This window comes from Rissa tridactyla, chromosome Z, assembly GCF_028500815.1.
Source record: "Rissa tridactyla isolate bRisTri1 chromosome Z, bRisTri1.patW.cur.20221130, whole genome shotgun sequence".
NCBI classification, from domain to species: Eukaryota; Metazoa; Chordata; class Aves; order Charadriiformes; family Laridae; genus Rissa; species Rissa tridactyla.
In genome coordinates this window covers 72,550,298-72,567,852 of record NC_071497.1, presented here as the reverse complement: position 1 = coordinate 72,567,852, position 17,555 = coordinate 72,550,298, and the positions used below count along the sequence as shown (strand labels likewise).

At 38.4% G+C, this 17,555-nt stretch overlaps 1 protein-coding gene across 2 annotated transcripts in view; it reads right to left on the bottom strand.

Moving 5' to 3' along the window:
• Positions 1 to 17,555, bottom strand: part of RICTOR (RPTOR independent companion of MTOR complex 2) — a 92,829-nt gene that overhangs the window by 13,527 nt on the left and 61,747 nt on the right. For both annotated transcript variants that reach the window (XM_054186116.1, XM_054186117.1), the window contains 10 exons: positions 16,949 to 17,075; positions 10,189 to 10,353; positions 9,656 to 9,732; positions 9,460 to 9,538; positions 8,476 to 8,585; positions 5,752 to 5,839; positions 4,921 to 5,013; positions 3,939 to 4,045; positions 3,031 to 3,260; positions 1,212 to 2,241 (listed from right to left, as the gene is read on the bottom strand). In XM_054186116.1, the coding sequence (XP_054042091.1) occupies positions 1,212 to 2,241; positions 3,031 to 3,260; positions 3,939 to 4,045; positions 4,921 to 5,013; positions 5,752 to 5,839; positions 8,476 to 8,585; positions 9,460 to 9,538; positions 9,656 to 9,732; positions 10,189 to 10,353; positions 16,949 to 17,075 (2,106 nt within the window). The remainder of the gene's footprint in view (positions 1 to 1,211; positions 2,242 to 3,030; positions 3,261 to 3,938; positions 4,046 to 4,920; positions 5,014 to 5,751; positions 5,840 to 8,475; positions 8,586 to 9,459; positions 9,539 to 9,655; positions 9,733 to 10,188; positions 10,354 to 16,948; positions 17,076 to 17,555) is intronic.

Sequence of the window (17,555 nt, the reverse complement as noted above, 5' to 3'; positions counted from 1 at the left end):
TGCAAGGAACGGTACAACATTACTACAGCCACAACAGAACCTGTACTGACACTGAAATGAGACTGATTTGTTCCCGCATTAGCACAGGAAACCAATGACAGAGCAAGGAACCACTTCTGATTTCCAGGTTAGTGCAGCGTAACTACTGAATCATCTTTAATTTCATCAGCACATTCAGTCTCACTCTCACTTAACTGAACAAAGGGACAAAAGTTACCTTTTATGGCATCTTTGCAGAATCATGTGAATATATCAACAAATGAACATTGCCCTTATTCAGGACAAAAATGCACATTAATAACCAGGCACTGTACACACTCTCACTGGGTACGGGGAGTGCAGTTCAGGGACTGGGCAATTGCTGTTCGGTGCTGTAAGCAGATGACTAGTGTACTGGTAGCTTGTCCCCTTTCTCTCATCTGAGAGAGGATATTTAGGTAATAACAGAGACAGAAAGTGTCTTTTTGCTTTCAATAGTAATGCGAAAATCTAATGCACTATCTAAAAGATGACTGGAAAGGAAAAATTTGGTACAAGAGCTTAAGCATTCACTGTAGCTGTTGGGAACAATGTCAATGTCATGAGCTAGATATCTTATGTAACCATCCAATTAGTCTTCAGAACATCTAATATTACTCAAAAATAAAGAGGTGACACTGCCACCTAAAAATAAACGCTAGGAGTAAAATCTTTGCTCTGTTGCAGCTAAGCCGCCAAACTGACATTCCTACCAGTGGTACCAGTACCTCATCACTGGCCTCAATGCCACAGTAAACACGAATATAGCATATTGGCAAGAGTCCCTGTGACATCGAGAAAATGCTCTTCTGAAATATAGTTCTGACTACATGGGCAATTCTGTGTGATTGCAGCTTTAGTAATGTTAACAGTGTAATTGCATTTAAATATTAAAATAGTTAAACAGGAAGCAAATGCGATAAAAAGAAACATTTTCCTTTGTCACTGAGAGCATTAAGGGGGTTAGCACAGCCATGAAAGCCAGGGTCCCCTGACAGCACTTAAACAGTTGAGAATTCGCACTCTATTACATAAATCTCCTAATATCAATACTGCTTTCAGTGAAGGTATGAATCATCCTGCAACAACTGTCACTTTTAGGCGAAATTGGAAAAAATATTAGAAAGATACTTTTCTTATTTAATTGCTCTTGCAGCTTTGAAGTAAGAAATGAGCACATAATGATCTCTTACCGGCTTGGGGTGAGCCGAGAATCCAGGCTGCCAGACTTCATGGTAATAGTGTCAGTAAACAGCACATCCTTTGCTGGAGATGCTAGAGCTTCTGAGTGAGACAGTGAGGGATGCATCCTCTGCTGTTGTAAGCGTTTTAGTGTAGCATAGCCAAAGGCATCTCGAGAACTTGTGTAGCTAAAGTTATAGTCAGCAAGACTTTTTATTGTAGCAAGAGAAGGAACTTTAAGAGATTGGGCTCTCCGGGGAAGTGTGTGAGAAGACCCTGGCGGTACCAAGGACACAGAGTTGGATTTTGAGAGAGGCAGGTGGTTAGACTGTGGCGTTGAACAGTGACTTGGTTTAACTGTTTTTGCGCTTACCACAGTACTCAAACTTCCGCAGTCAGTATCTACATTTGTAGTGTCCACACCTACAGTCTCCCTTGAAGGGCTAGAGCTCATTGAACTTATGCCACTTGTTGTGGTATCTGTATTAAAACTTAAGCTACGACTCTTGAAATGTGTTTGTGTAGTACCATCCCCTATTAGCCTTTCTCTGCTTGTGTTTTCCCGGTGAATTTCATTTCCAAGACCTTTTGGCAGCTTCAGATCATTTTCTCCAATACTTGGGGTACTATCAGTATCTTCCATGTGCTTACTTCCAACAAAAGAAGTTTCTAATCGTAAAGTCTGGATTTTAGGAACTCTGAAAACAGGGTTGAACTCCTCCCCAGAAGGAAAGTCTATGCTACCGGAAGGTTCTGTTACTGTACGATTTCGCCTCAGGCCTGATTTACTGTCAGACGATGTCAGCTTTCCTCCTTTTGGATCACTGCTACTTCTGTGTTTTTTGTTAGGTAGAGTAAGAGAGTTTAGAATGCGATTTTTCACAAGTTTACTAGAAGGAAAAAAAGGAAAGGGACTACGGTCTTTGTCCTTTGAAGGTCCAGGTCTGTCATAAAATATTTGTTCTGCATCTTCAGTAATATCTAGGAAGAATGTACTAGTGGAAGTACTACCAAAACGGTCTTCCTCCATGATGAACATACCTGAAATTATATGAAACTTTGTCACTGAAAGTGGACATTTCTTTGAAGTGTGTAAACTGTGTTGCAAAAAAGTAAGCAATTCTATAGAAGCCAAAATGGGAAACTATGTGATTTACTGCAATTTTAATTCAACATTTTTTTCTGCAGAACTTAGTACTGTAAATTACGTATCTTGAGAAGTACCCGAGATGAAGGTCTTACTGCTTTAAAAGAAAAGCCACACTATCTTATTTTGGTGCAAATATCCAGTTACTAGGATTACAACTGATGCATTCCTTTAATGATATCTAAATATGATGTGTTCCTGGATTTAAATTTAAATATCCATAACAAAATTAAAACGTATTAGATATTCAAAATATACAAGATTTTAAATACAGCAATAATCTGTGTACGTGCATATACACACAGAGTACATGTATTTATATTCCAGAATGTGCCTTTGAGGACAAACAAATCAATGTATCTTTACAGCTAAGCATGCAGATTTCTGCAGGGTATTACAACAAGCTGCTATGACTTGACATAAAAACTAGTAACTTACCCTGCTGTTAAAATTTCTTACTACACCAAAGTTAACCTCAGACACCGTTCTCTTCCCTCTCACTTGTCTACATCTCTCTGAATGCATATAACTGTCCCCTTGCTTGCACTCTTCCTTCTTGCAATAGCACCTTTACAGCATTTTCTGAACCTCATCCTGCCAAAAGGTTGGTAAGAACACCAAAATGCTGTTTTGTGGTGGTTGGGGTTTTTTTGTTTGGTTGTTTTTTTGTTGTTGTTACTTACTTGAAGGAGCAGATTCGCTTTCACTGTTATGCCTAGAACTAGTGGACTCAGAGTTCAAGCTAAGAGTGCTGGGTATAGAAGAAAGTTCATTGCAGAGCTGCTCCATGTCATCAGGGACCACTGGCCAAGGCTGTCTACGACTGTGTCTCACTGCATCCCAGTTGTGATGCTTCAAAATGTCACATCCTTGTTTAGTTTTGGCTATTAGACCAAGCACGTAGACACAGGTTCTGTATTTAATGTATATATAGAAAAAAGAGTAACAATAATAGCGTCTAACTTAACTAAACTTACTTCTTTTCTGAAAGGAAACAGTTTCAAAAAATTGAGCAGAAACTTCACAAAACTGCCAAGTAGCTCTTTGTTCATTTTTATGTGTAAACCAGTGGAAACCTAAGAAATGCACTAAAATATGTGAGATACACTATTTAAAAATAAAAAAAAGAAATATTACAAGAGCCCGATAACAGAGTAGAAAAGTACCATTTTTTACCAAAGGAAAGAAAAAAGGACAAATATTAACACAGTAGCAATATTAGGCAAAAGACCGTCTATTTATACTTTTAAAGACTCAATAAAGATATTAATAAAAATGATGGAATAATAAATTGATTCCAACAGAGATATAAGTAGCAAATATTTTAATTGTTTTTTTTTAAATAGCAGAAAAGCAGTATGTATCTTTTTTGATAGGTTTCATTTGCTCACTGCATGTTCTTTCAGACTTCCTATGTGATTCTGCAATTGTGCAGGATTGAGATTGATACTCAGTCATCTATGATCTTTAACAACTGATTTCCAAGTAAGAGCAAAAAAGATAATTTATATTCCTGTAAATTAGGTAAGGCTATTGGAAAACCTATGGCAACTACCGTCTGTAAATTTTACGTATAAACAGGTACACATACCCTCTAACAGAGAGAACCTCACAATGTTGGGCAAGTGCCATTATATCAGGAATTACGTTCTCCTCTTGAAGCAAGTTAAGGCCCCAGTTTGATGATCCAATATTGCCCTGGAATAAAAATTTCTCAAGTTAAGTTTTGATTTTGATGTGACCTCCAGCACTATCAATATAACGCTTTTTTTTTGTTTGTTAGTAGTACAGTTTCAAGACACATCTTCTCAAAGCAACTAGAGATTTGAGCACCCTTTTTTGGCATTTCTTAGACATGCAAACTCAAAAGACTTGGCACACTACGTATAATATGTAAAACTGTTCACAGTTAGCTACTATGATTCCTCATTTTACTAATTCTACTACATCCAGCAGTACGATCTTGATTTACTCGTTTTACATTCCTCTTACACAGGCATACAGTATCTTCCAGTAATAGTCACCTTGGACAAATGTTCCAAAATAAACTTTGGGGAAGACAAGAAAGCAGCAGACAAGCAGTTGAGGTGTCAAAGCAAATTTAGAAGTGCAGCTTGGATAGGCACAGGCACTAGGCTTTTGCCTATCCCAAGTACCAGGGGTGTCATGACCATATATATTCATAGGCATCAACAGGAGCAGCCAACTTTCTTCCAGAAACACTGAATTTTGGACCACTGCAGTAAATACATTAAAATCAGACCACGACAGCTTGTAACTACAGGTTCCATACTAACATTGTTGCTACATGTGGCAACCCATTATCTTTATTTGTTAAAACAGGAAAAAAAAGACAAAGTGACTATTAAAAAACTCAGACCAAAAAAGGTGCAGTGAACCATTTTCAACCGAAAGTCCAGTTAGGGTACAGAACGCCAACTTGGAAAAGCCACAGACATTTCATGACAAAAACCCTAATTAATGATTTTATGGGATTTTGCATAGTTATTTCAGAATCAAGAATCAAAACAGAACTCAAACAATTGCAAAGAGTTTATAAATATATTACTAACCAAGGCCCAAAGGGCTGCTTTCAGCTGCTTAATTCCTTCCCACTTATCCAGCATTGGGGAACGAACAGTGTAACTTAGATCTGTAACAATACTCTGAAGGAGAAAAACAGAAGAAAAAAAAGACAACCTCAGTAGAAAATGAAGAAGAGACCTCAGTCAAACAGCTTCTCTTGCATTTTTAATAAAAGGTGAAGCACTAATTTGAAGTACGCACCCTAAAAATGAACAGTAGTAGTTCTGGAATAATAAGCATGAATTAACAGCAATGGTAATGCACTGACTACATCCATTCAGATTTTATAAAGATAACATTAATCAGACTAACACACTGCAGTATATAAGCTGTCTCTTGAACTCTTCAACTATCATATTCAATTCATTACATCATCTTGCAAACCCACATTAAAAGTGAATTAATTTAAGCAACTATGAACTGGCTTAGGATTTGTTTTCTTAGCTTTTCAGGATATTAGAAAGATTTTACCCCCTCATCTCCACATCTTCGTATGCATAAAAGGATAGGCAAAGTTTTACTTGTCAATATACAATTCACTCTAACAGACTGAAAAATTATTTCTATTGGTGAGTTGCTTTCTATTTCAAGATTTTGCTAGACACTTTGAGAAAAATGTTGCAAGGTATTTCTCTGGAAGGAACTTTACGTGAGTCTAGATGGCAAAGACTGTCTCTACAAGTTTTTGGCTCCATATAACTTTTATAATCAACTTATTTTGCAATGACTGTTTAAATGTCGTTTCTTATAAAACAAATTTAGAAATGGTTACAGTAATCTTTAAAATCTTTCAAGTTATAAATAGTTATTATCCTCACCTGAGACTCCAATAAATGGCAGCCCGTTTTATGGTGCACCAGTTGGCCATAAAGGTGAACTGGCAGGTAGACGTGTGGTCGCTGTAATCTGGCAGAAAGAGAAATCATATGCTTTCCCAGAAATTCTGAATTATTACTTTTTCTTTTTTTAAATAAATTACACTGCAGTGTAATCCAATGAGTTACTCTTGAGTTTTTTTTCAGACAAAGAGGATTCTTTCAGAGAATTTAGACTAGACTAGAATATTTCAGTTGGAAGGGACCTACAATGATCATCTAGTCCAACTACCTGACCAATTCGGGACTGACCAAAAGTCACAGTGTGTTACTAAGGACATTGTCCAAATGCCTCTGAAACACTGACAGCCTTGGGGCATTGACCAGTTCTGCGGGAAGCGCGTTCCAGTGTGTGACCACCCTCTCGGTAAAGAAATGCTTCCCAATGCCCAGTCTAAACCTCCCCTGACAGAGCTTTGAACCATTCCCACGCATCCTGTCACTGGGTATGAGGGAGAGGAGCTCAGCGCTCCCTCTCCACGTCCCCTCCTCAGGAACCTGTAGAGAGCAATGAGGTCACTCTCAGCCTCCTTTTCTCCAAACTTGGCAAGCCCAAAGTCCTCAGCTGCTCCGCACACGGCATTCCTTCCAGCCCTCTCACCACCTTTGTTGCCCTCCTCTGGATGTATTCAAGTCCCTTCACATCCTTCTTAAATGGTGGGGCCCAGAACTGCACACAGCGCTCCAGGGGAGGTGGCACCAACGCTAAATAGAGCGGGACAGTCCCCTCTTTTGACTGGCTGGTTGTGCCGGGCTTGATGCACCCCAGGATGCTGTCTGCCCTCTTGGCTACCAGGGCTCACTGCTGGCTCACATGGAGCCTCTGCCCACCAGCACCCCCAGATCCCTTTCCGCAGGGCTGCTCTCCAGACACTCCTCTCCCAATCTGTACTTGTGCCGGCGTTACTCTGTCCCAGGTGCAGAATCTGACATTTGGACTTGTTAAATTTAATCCCATTTATGATTGTCCAGTGCTCCAATCTATTTAGATCCCTCTGCAAGGCCTTCTGTCCCTCAAGAGTCAAGAGCACCTCCCAGTTTGGTATCACCAGCAAACTTGCTAATAGTGCGTTCAACTCCTTCATCCAGATCGTTGATAAATATATTGAACAGAACTGGCCCTAGAATTGAACCCTGAGGAACACTGCTGGTGACTGGTCGCCAGCCAGATATAGCCCCATTCACTACAACCCTTTGACCGCTGCCCTTCAGCCAGTTCTTCACCCAGCGCACCATGAACCTGCTTATCCCACAGCTGGACAACTTGTCCAGAAGGATGCTGTGAGGGACAGTATCAAAAGCCTTACTAAAATCCAGAAAAACTACATCCACCACCTTCTACTTCCCTTAATCCACTAGTCAAGTGACCTTATCACAGAATCACAGAATGGTTTGGGTTGGAAGAGACCTTAAAGATCACCTAGTTTCAACTCCCCTGCCATGGGCAGGGACACTTCCCACCAGAGCAGGTTGCTCAAAGTCCCATCCAGCCTGGTCTTGAAGTCATACAAGGATATCAGATTGGTTAAACAGGATTTTCCTTTGTGAACTCAAGCTGACTCTGCCTGCTGATTGCATTGTTCTTTAAAAGCCTTTCAACAGTACCCAGCTGGTCTTCTGCCCCACTTACTTAAGACACAATGGGATTGCCTGCTCCTGTGCTTTTAAAAGGTAGTTCTTAAAAACTGACAAACGCTCATGGACTCCTAAGCCCTCAAAAGCCAATTACCAGGGTACTCGGCTAAATAGCTCCCTGAATAGCTTAAAGTTTGCTCTCCTGAATTCCAGGGTAGCAACTCTGCTAGCCTTTATTCTCTTTTCACTGAAAATTTTAAACTCAACCATTTCATGATCAAAACAGCCACCTACCACCACATCTCCCATGCATCCTTCTCTATTCACAAATAGCAAGTCTAGGAGGGCATCTTTCCTAGTTGGCTCACTGAGTACTTGTGACAAGAATTTATTGCCTACAAGCTTCAAGAATTTACAAGACCTGTTCATGACAGTAGTATATTACCCATTGATGTCTGGGAAAGATGAAATCTCCTATAAGGACAAGGGCTACCAATCCAGAAATTTCTCCTGATTGCCTATAAAATAACTCATCAGTGTTAACATCCTGTCTGAGGAATTGCTGGTAGACAGCCAGTACACCACCTCCTTTGTTTCCTGTTCCCCTAACCCTGACCTAGAGGCTCTCACCTACATCACCACTAACTCTAAGGGCTGTACAATCAGACCTTTCCCTTACCCACAGAGCAACACCTCCACCTCACCTGCCCTGCCGGTCCCTCTCGAATAGCCTGTAGCCCCCCATCCCACCACTCCAGTCATAAGGCTCATTCCACCAAGTCTTGCTAATACCAATGGTATTGTAGCTTTGGTAACTGACCAACACTTACAGTTCATCCTGTTTGTTTCTCATGCTGCATGCACTGGTGTACAAGCATTTCAGAAATGCTTCTGAGCCCTCTCTGCTCCCAGGAGCAGTGTAAATGTTCCCACTAGCATTGCCACCCTCAGGAAATGCCATGCCAAGCTGTGGCTTACCCACTGCAATCCTGCTAGTATTCCCTTCGCCCACTGATTCTAGTTCAAAGCTCCAAAGTTCTAGCTCATCAGTCCCACCAGCTTATGCCCAAAGACACATCTTCCCAAATTTACCTTTGGTTGCTCCGACGAACATAGTTATCCCCATCAACAGGTTTGCGGTATGTTGTAAGTGCTTCATTAAGTTGTTCTTCAATCAGTTCAACATACTTTAAGTTATATTCCTAAAAGAAGATAGACAAAGGTTGACACAAATACACTTAGTGGTTTACGTTTTTATAGTACAGTACTTTATAAGGAAGGAATAATTGAAGTACTCCTTAAGGAATGCTGAATTTCTTTATGATCTGAAGGTGGGGCTCATCAAAATTACTGCCCTTCTGCATAAAATGAGTTTGTAGAGTTGACAATTGATTCCATAATTGTTTCAGTGAATGTGTTAAAAAAGAAAGGAAAGAAGGAAATACTTCACATCTGACTTTAACCCAAATAATCTCAACAGACCACCACGCATTTTGGTATTCCTTGAGAAGTGACAGCCTAAGTTATTAAAAAAACCTGCCAACAGGAATGGAACCAAGCACTTACAAATCAATTATGAAAACAAACTGACATACGAAGAATTTTATTCTAGTCATGATAACAATGCATTTTTCTTAATGGCCATATGTTCCTATTTACTTCCTAACAGCATAAGCTGATTCTTACTTCATGAGCTCCAGATTTAACTTAGCAACAACCAGAGGTAACAGATATCTTAAAAAATAGTATTCCTTTATACACTTCTCTAGATAAGACCTTACACAACAATGTATTTTGGAAAGTCACTACCCTCCTCAAGTATTTGCTGAACTATCAAAATTATATAAGAGGCCTGGGTAAATCAAAAGCAAGCATGCACAGAGGAAATATGGAACTGTAAGTCCCTGACAACTTTTTTCAGGAAATCTTAAGTCACTGAGGCAATAAACGTATTGGCACTAGAAATACACGTATATGAATATGCAATATTTTTTAAGAATCTCTGACCTTCTAAACTTGCATATTCACACCCTTCCTCCTCCTTATATCGAGCACACTTTTTATTCTTAGCATTACCTTTTGCCACTTTTCCATTTGTTTTGTTACATAACCTCTTTCATTTAGGTATGAAAACCCCTTTGGGATGGACAGAAATCTGCAAAGTAACATCAGACTGTTAGTACTCCTCTTAAAACAAATCATGTAACTTCAATAAAAGCAAACACTTATTTGTTCCCACAGTGTAAAGTCAAACAGCACATTCAACATTTACCTTAAGAGTAGAAGTAAACCCTTGTCTCCAAGATGAGAAAGAGCTGGTTTCATTTGGATAAGGGCATGAAGATTGGCCTAAAATAATTAAAAAACGCATAAGGAATATCTGAGCACTATACAATTTTGAAAACTACAACAATTACTACAATCTGCCAGCAATGAGGCAGCAAGTTTTTCCACAAAAGGAAGCATCAAACAGCACTAACCTCATCCTAATATTATGCACTTTAGGTACCTTCTGTTATTAAATGTCTATTACTTCACAAAAAGTATAATGATAAAAATAGCTGAGTTAGTCTGAGTTCATATTTAAAAATAGGCATAATCCAGAAGTCTACATTTTTTGTCATTAATACTGCAGTACTTTCAGCAAGGGGTCTATAAACTATTATGAAGTCCATCAATGACAACCAAGAAACATAATCATCAGTAGCCTCTTGCATATTTTCACTTGGGTACTGGGGCAGGGGGTGGGGAACAGCTTACGGAGTAGCACACCAAAAAGAGGTCGAAAAGGGGAAGGATGCTCACCTTGTCTTCACATGCCTCATCTAGAATATCAAGTGCCTCAGAAGAAATAGTTTTATTTTTATCATGTAACTGGGTCACCAGTAACTCAATCCCCCAGTTGCTGAAGAACTCTACATTCGCTCTCAGTAATACTCGTAAATGTTTTGTTGCATACAACCTGCAGCTCTGCAAAAGTAAGGAACATGCTTTTCTGAATGGAAGAAAAATATCTGATGTAGTTAATCATTTACCACTTTAAAAAATACATTTCAATTATCATATTTTACAGGAAGTAGCTGTGATGCACACCTTGTGTATTAGAAGTACAGTCTATTAGAGACCTATTTCTATCTTATCAAATGGGAAACTGGAGTCTAGATCACAAGTAATCTGCTCACTGCAAGTCTCCTTGGAAAGCCCTTATCAGTCATTCACTGTGAATAGCTTGTAAATGGCCAGTGCAATTGCATATACTTTCATGTATGCAATGTTTTGCAAAAAACTTTAGCAAGCAAGTAATAGGGTCTCTGGGGAATTTATTTTAATAAATTTAACTTGTTTCTCAGAAGTATCTGACCTACAAAACTTTTCAGAAAACCTTCTAAATAGAAAAATGTTATTTTCTCTAATAAGAATTTCCCAGCACTTACAGTTTACTACTATGAATTTCTCCAAATGACAGCAGAATGAAATAAATACCCTGTTGTTTTCTGTACTGTTTCAAAACTTGCTGAATAAAAAGCATAAACTAATTAACAGCCTTTTCTATTAGAAAAAATACACAGAAAATAGAAGCAAACAAGCTAAGTTTACAAGAATTTGGAGTGTTCTGGTGTGAGCACTGAACAACCCTAACAACATATGCTAAGTAGGAAAAGCGTTGTCCATATGTAGACAAGCATAGCTGGCAAAGACAAAATCAGGTGCCCAAATCTTTCTTCAGGTCTTCAATCCCTACACCTTTAAGGCTATGATAACTATAACCAAGTATATTTTCTATACATTAAAATATAAACGATTTATGTTGGGATGTATGTGAATGTCTGTACCCCCAAGAGATAGGTGAATTGGTCCAGTCTGGACAGCACTACTTAGGTTAACAGTATCTTCTGGATTTTTTTTTTTTCCCCTCCAGAAATACTTGGCAAGTAGGACTTGAAAGAAAGTGAGAGTAGGCAATGTGAACATGCACAGTGCATTTCAAAAACCTTGCCTCATTATTTCAACTTCAAATATCATTTGCACTTTTACACTTATTCAATATAGAGAGGCTTATTTTTTGGAGGGGAGACAGGACATGGCACACATACCAAGACAGACTGTGGAACAGTGATTCTCAACTCTGCCCTAGGCTGCACAAGCATTTTAAAATGGCTTGGATCCCATTAGTGGTGTGCCTTGTATGCGAAAAACATGATCAGCAGCATATTCATTAAAGATGAGAACAAGAGCTATTATGCCAAAATGGTAGCTTGATCTAGATGTTAAGCCTACAGAATAACACAATAATATGAAACCAGAATTCAGTGTCACGTAGTTCAAGTGTTAAAATCTGTCTATAAAGAAATGTTGTTACTGCTATAACTACACTGTGTGATACAGAGAACAAAAGATAATAATGCTCACTTCCTGAATATGCATTAATCTATCCAGGAGCTAGTACAGAATTAGAACAATTTATATTTTCTGTTTGGAGAAGGAAAAGGTAAGAATGAACTCGTGACTCTGATGGGACAATAAAGTGGCAAATAAAATTTACTGCGGATAAATTTGAAACGAGCTAAAGTGAAAAAATAACCCCAGCTTTACACAAACAGGCTCTGAACCAGCTCCTTCCACCCAGCGAGGAGATCTTGGGGCTAGAACTAGTTAGTTCTGTGGAAGTGTTAGATAGAAGTTCAATAGCAACCAAAACCACTGAAAGCACACAGAACAAGATGTGTCAGCATTGTCACTAGGTAAATTCACTGGGCATTGACATCTTGGATGCTGTGTACAGTTCTGGTTTTCTCACCATCATCAGAAAGAAAAAGAGGAAGAAGTGAAAAGGTGTAAAGAACAGTAGAACAGGGTTTTAAGTAACTGAAGGTATGAAAAAGGGTGTTTACAACAAGGAATGACTCAACAGGCGAAGATGTTCAAACCTTAGACCTGGGGTGCAAGCCACTGCATGCATTACCAACAGTCCTAAAGTCTTCAAGCAGGGCCACAACATTTGTGCAGCAAGATCACCTGTATGCACTTCCCAGATAAGAGGGGCAAAACCCAGCATAGCTTTTCCAGAAGAAGCAAAATCCTTCAGTCTTTTTACTTTTGGTGAACTGTTAAGAAAATCAGGGGATATCTGAGGAAAAAGACATTCCCCTCTTTCCCCCATGCACGAATGAGATGAAAAACACAGATAAAGCCCTGTACTAAATCTGTCGGAAGAGTCTTATTTTTACTATTAAAGGCATTTGAGACCCTTAGAAGTGAAGAAGCAAGTCAGAGGTCACAATGCTGAGCCGATTACATTGAGCTCAGGGTAGATGTAAGATAAGTCTACCCCTTAGCCACCTAAAAAGTAAAATTTTAGGTCACGAACTGCGGCACTTGAGGACACACTGGCTACTCTGCTGTTTCTACCACGAACTGGTAGAAAGGCAGCTGAGGTAGTATTAGTTTGCTTCAGTACAAAGGACCAAAGCACATCAGGAAGTAGGTTAAGATGTGCTTCTGCTTCGCTGATCTGCAAGGATATGGTCTGCAAACGTTTTTGTTGTATAGTCACCCCAAAATGCTCCTCTCCCTTTCTAACACTAAGATGGCTACAGAAATTAGTTTTCCTTCTTCCAAGACACTCATTAGCAAATGCTTAACAAACCTGCTTCACTAATCTGGGTAGCTGTGAAAGGTATATGAGGCTATAACCTCACTTAACCCAAGAAAAATAGCATCTTCAGCTTTTGAAATAAACAGATAAGGCATTTCATTAACAAACGTTTTGGGGAATTAAAATTTCCAAAGGGAAGACGCCTTACTGAAGATGGTCTTTCTACCTTAGAAAACACAACTCTTTCAGAAGTTATGTCGAGTCCCATACATTTTTATTGCTTTTAAACAGAATTTAGAAGCCAGAGGTGGCATATAGAATCAAAATCACAACTTGTTTTACGGATTATATCAGTTCTGGTAAATTAAAAATATATTCTCCTTATGGGACAGAGCAGCAAGTGGTATAAACTGTGCAAAGCTTCAATTTTTTCTTATCATGCTTGCTAAATACAAAGGATTAAATTTTCTTTTGCTGTTGACAATGCTGCTGTTTCAGAATTACATATTGTAAAACCCAGAAAATGGCAGATACCTTCCCCTAACATGAAAACCCAGGTACTTCCACATTACTCCCCAGTCAATGGAACTGCCCACGCAAATACCTGTCAGTTCACTATTTCCGCATTATTTTGGGTATCTTATTATCTCGGAATTGGCAACTATTTCCACCTCACATTAATTTTTTAATTTCTGGAAATGACTTTTTCCAATTGCAGCTGTTAAAAAATACTATTTATATCAGTAAGGATACAGTTATGACCAGAATAACCAAAAGGTTTTATCCTTTGGATTATCTTTTTACACTTTGATCTTCTCTCGGGAGCATAAACACCAGAAACACTGAAGACAAACATCTTGTCCAAGAGATAATACCGGCAAAATTGTGTACACCAAGCATTGACAAAGGGTTCTTTGACAGGTCAATGTTTTGCCTTTTTGTCAAGTAGTACTCAGTGAAATTTTCCCTTCAAAATCCCATGAGTTCAGTTTCCACCATAAGAATGTATGGGCACATGGTAAAACAGGAGAATAATTTCTTAACGAAGTAAATAAATTTTATCCGAGTATGAAATTATCTGTGGTTGATGCAAACATAGACCCATTTCTGCTGGCTGAGACAGTCCATTGTATTTGTGATTTTCCTCTTTTAGATGATGTATAAAAAAAATTTCCCTATGAATTCCAAGAACTTAGGAAAAAAAAAAAAAACCTGAGGTAGTCCTACCCATCCCTCAGGGTTCAATGTGTTTCACAAAGGAAGTCAGGCTCTACTTAAGTGGTTCAAACAGTAAATTTTCCTTCTTTTTTAGTATCCTAATAGTAAAAGATTCATTTACATTACTGGTGAACAAACAATACTGAATTTTTTTATATTTCTTAAGTGTGTTATCATAAATTCTCTTTTTTTTTTTTTTTAAAAAGAAAGAAAATACTGTTGCAGCACAGAAAAATCAGGGTACAGTCGCATCCAGTGCAATGCTGAAGTCTAAATAGTAGCATTTACATCCCAACACATCTCAGCTATGAAATTGCCTGGAGTTCACTACGGTTATAGACCTGCTATACCTGCATGTACACCTAACTCTGATATGACATACTATTGACCCATGTTGTGCACATATGAGAAAGGTTCCACTTTTACTGAGTAAGACAGCGCTCAGCAGTTGAGAAGATATAACCAGATAATTTATATTCTCTTTCATTTCAGGAGACTGCCAAAAATAGACCGTTACTTAGTATCTGCTGCTTCTCTAGACAATGTTGCTAGATCCATGCATCAATGAGAGACTGGGAAAAGGAAGCATTATAACTCAGTAGCCATGGGCTACTAACATAGGCTGAGACCTTAAAACATCACAGATGTGAGAAGGTATCAGTGTATCTGGCAAGAAAGATCTCTAGCTTTAAAACGAATTATTTAGGTTTGAGCTCCAAAATTTGCCTTCTTAAAGTTTCTGAGCCTGCAGAATGTCTCTTAGTTTTTTCCAAAGGTTCTACTTCGACATCAGTCAAGGTCTGGCATTAAATAGTCAAGGTAATGCCAGCAATCAGATCATGATCTCTAATCCTTTTCACAATCCCAATCAGACCAGAAGTGAAATGGGTAAAGCTTAGGGCTCTACAAGCTTTCTTAATTTCTGAAGAGTGAGGTCTACCTTATTCACGTCCGAAGTACAAAAAATTGTTGACTACCTATTGTCCATTAAGCTGAATTACAAATAGGTGGAAATTGTATTTTTACTTATCAGCACCAAGAGCAGCAGTACCTCTGAACTGCTTTCTAGCTTTGTATACACTTGGGACAGTATGTTCAGACAGTATCTGCATCCCGCTTTAAGCCAGGCTGCTTACAGCTAGGGATGCCTGTATCAGAGTTGAATACATTCTGTTCTGGGTTTGTTTGGGGTTTTTTTGCCCCCACTCAGATTAAAAAAAAAAAAAAAAGTAGAAGAGGAGGTGTTTACAGAGCATTTGGAAGGAGATCAACCCATTCCCACCTACATAAAGCTTCTGGTGTAAGTACTGGATGCTTGAAAAACATTTGGAACTATCTCTCTCAAACCAGAATTTAAGTCTTCATACCTCAGATATCAGCATCAAGTAATCTTTCCCAAACTCTAAACCACAAACACTAATTCATAATATGCCTCAAATTATAAGTGTAACTGTATACTTTATTGTGGAGATTGTGACAGCATGCCTGGACTTTTTTCTAATTGTTAACTAGCTGCATTTAAAAGAAAATGAAATGCTGGAGTGCTCTTACTCCATGTATGGTCCCTTTTATTGAGGTAAAAATAGCTGGGAGGCGGTGGAGTGGGCAGTACCCGTTGACACGAAATCTAAATAGAAACAGCTAAATTAAGTTTCACAGTCTGAACTGTTCTTAAGTGACAGTCATCTAACAGGATCTTAGAAGTTAATAAAGACAAAGGCACGTATCCTCACAAGATACTGATTTCTGCTTTCTTGCTCAGGCTAGGCATAAAAGGCTAGCTTTGGAAAAAGGATATCAAAGTCATTACTTCATTGAAATACTACTTAATTATTCAGTAGGGAGCCTCACCTTCTTTCAATCAGTCATTCCTTCAGTCATTCCTATCTTCATAACTTTCAGACTCCACTCTTTACCCATAAGAATCACCACATCTTTGACAGTCCAACAGACTATCCTCAATTTCATTCTTTCCCTCTCCTCTTCCAAAATACAATCAGATATTTAAAGCTACCATCTATCTTATTCCCTCTTGTGTCCACTCTAGAATATGTTCTGCCTTGTCCAGGAGACAGAGGAATAGCTATCCCGGAAGTAATGAAAATTCCTTCCCAGTTAGATTTCCACTCATTGTCATTTCCCTGACTTCAGTTCTTCCTTGTCTGTGATGTTACACCTGACTGATTTCTCTTTTCTGAAAATTTCAAGAGTTTCCTCTCCCAAATCTAAGTAAGTCTGTATTTTATTTCCACTCGCCTTCTTTGCTTCAGAAGTACAAATCCCGTGCCTATTGCTGAACCACCTCCTCCTTCCAGGAGCTATAGCTTCTACTCATTTCCACCACAGTAGCCTCAATCATTATAAAAACAGTATCTACCACTGGAAGGTGAACCTGTTTATTACTGCTAGAAATACACATTTCTGTTTGTGAAACACTGCCTTCACGATTGGTTTAGGAGATCCACTGACCCAGACAACAACGTTACACTTGGTTTATGCATTCAAAGACTTCAACCCCCTTCATACATGAGATAAACTTCTATTTGAATGACTTAATTTCTTGAACACAAATACAATATATAGCGTGAAGTTAACAGCAAATTCAAAAAGGTACGTGAACAGGAGTTTAATTTCCCTGAATACAAAATAGTCCTTTCTGGATACATAATAGCTTAAAAATAATACACCTTGAATAACAAAATAAATGTTTAGTGGCAAGTAACAATGGAACATAAGTTGAATCAAACTTACATCAGTAGCTGCTGTCAGGATTTTAGAAAGGATGACTCTTGCTAAACCATCCCTGCTGTAATCCAAACTAGAAACAGTCAATTTTAACAAGTGATCCTGGTTCTTCAAAGAGCAGAGATTAAGAAGACTGGGGGATAAAGGGGAGGGAGAAGAAAATATGAATTATTATTTGAACCCAACTCAAACCCATTTATTTATTCAATCAGGAACTCAAACTTAAGTACTTTGAATGAGACTTTAATTTCTATAAACACAGTACACAAAGTAAGTCCTCATATGAAATGGAGAAACTTCAAACTGTTATAGCTGTTAGAGTCAAATGGGGACCAAATAATGGACTGAACTGCAAAGGGAAAGACCCCAAACCAACGTTTTTTTATAACTGCTCTGTAAAAATTTTGCCAGCATACTTTAATTACTGATTATAAGTACAAAAAAATCAATGTTCATGAAGCTTTGTGGACAATTCCCTATCGTAAAACATTCTGTGTGTAAAGCTTGTCGTAAGTTTAGTCCTATTAACTGTCTAGATTTTATTGTAAACCAAGTTTTCTGAAGCCAGTAAAAAACTTGCATTCTAGTAATCAATGAAAATAACAATTAAAAA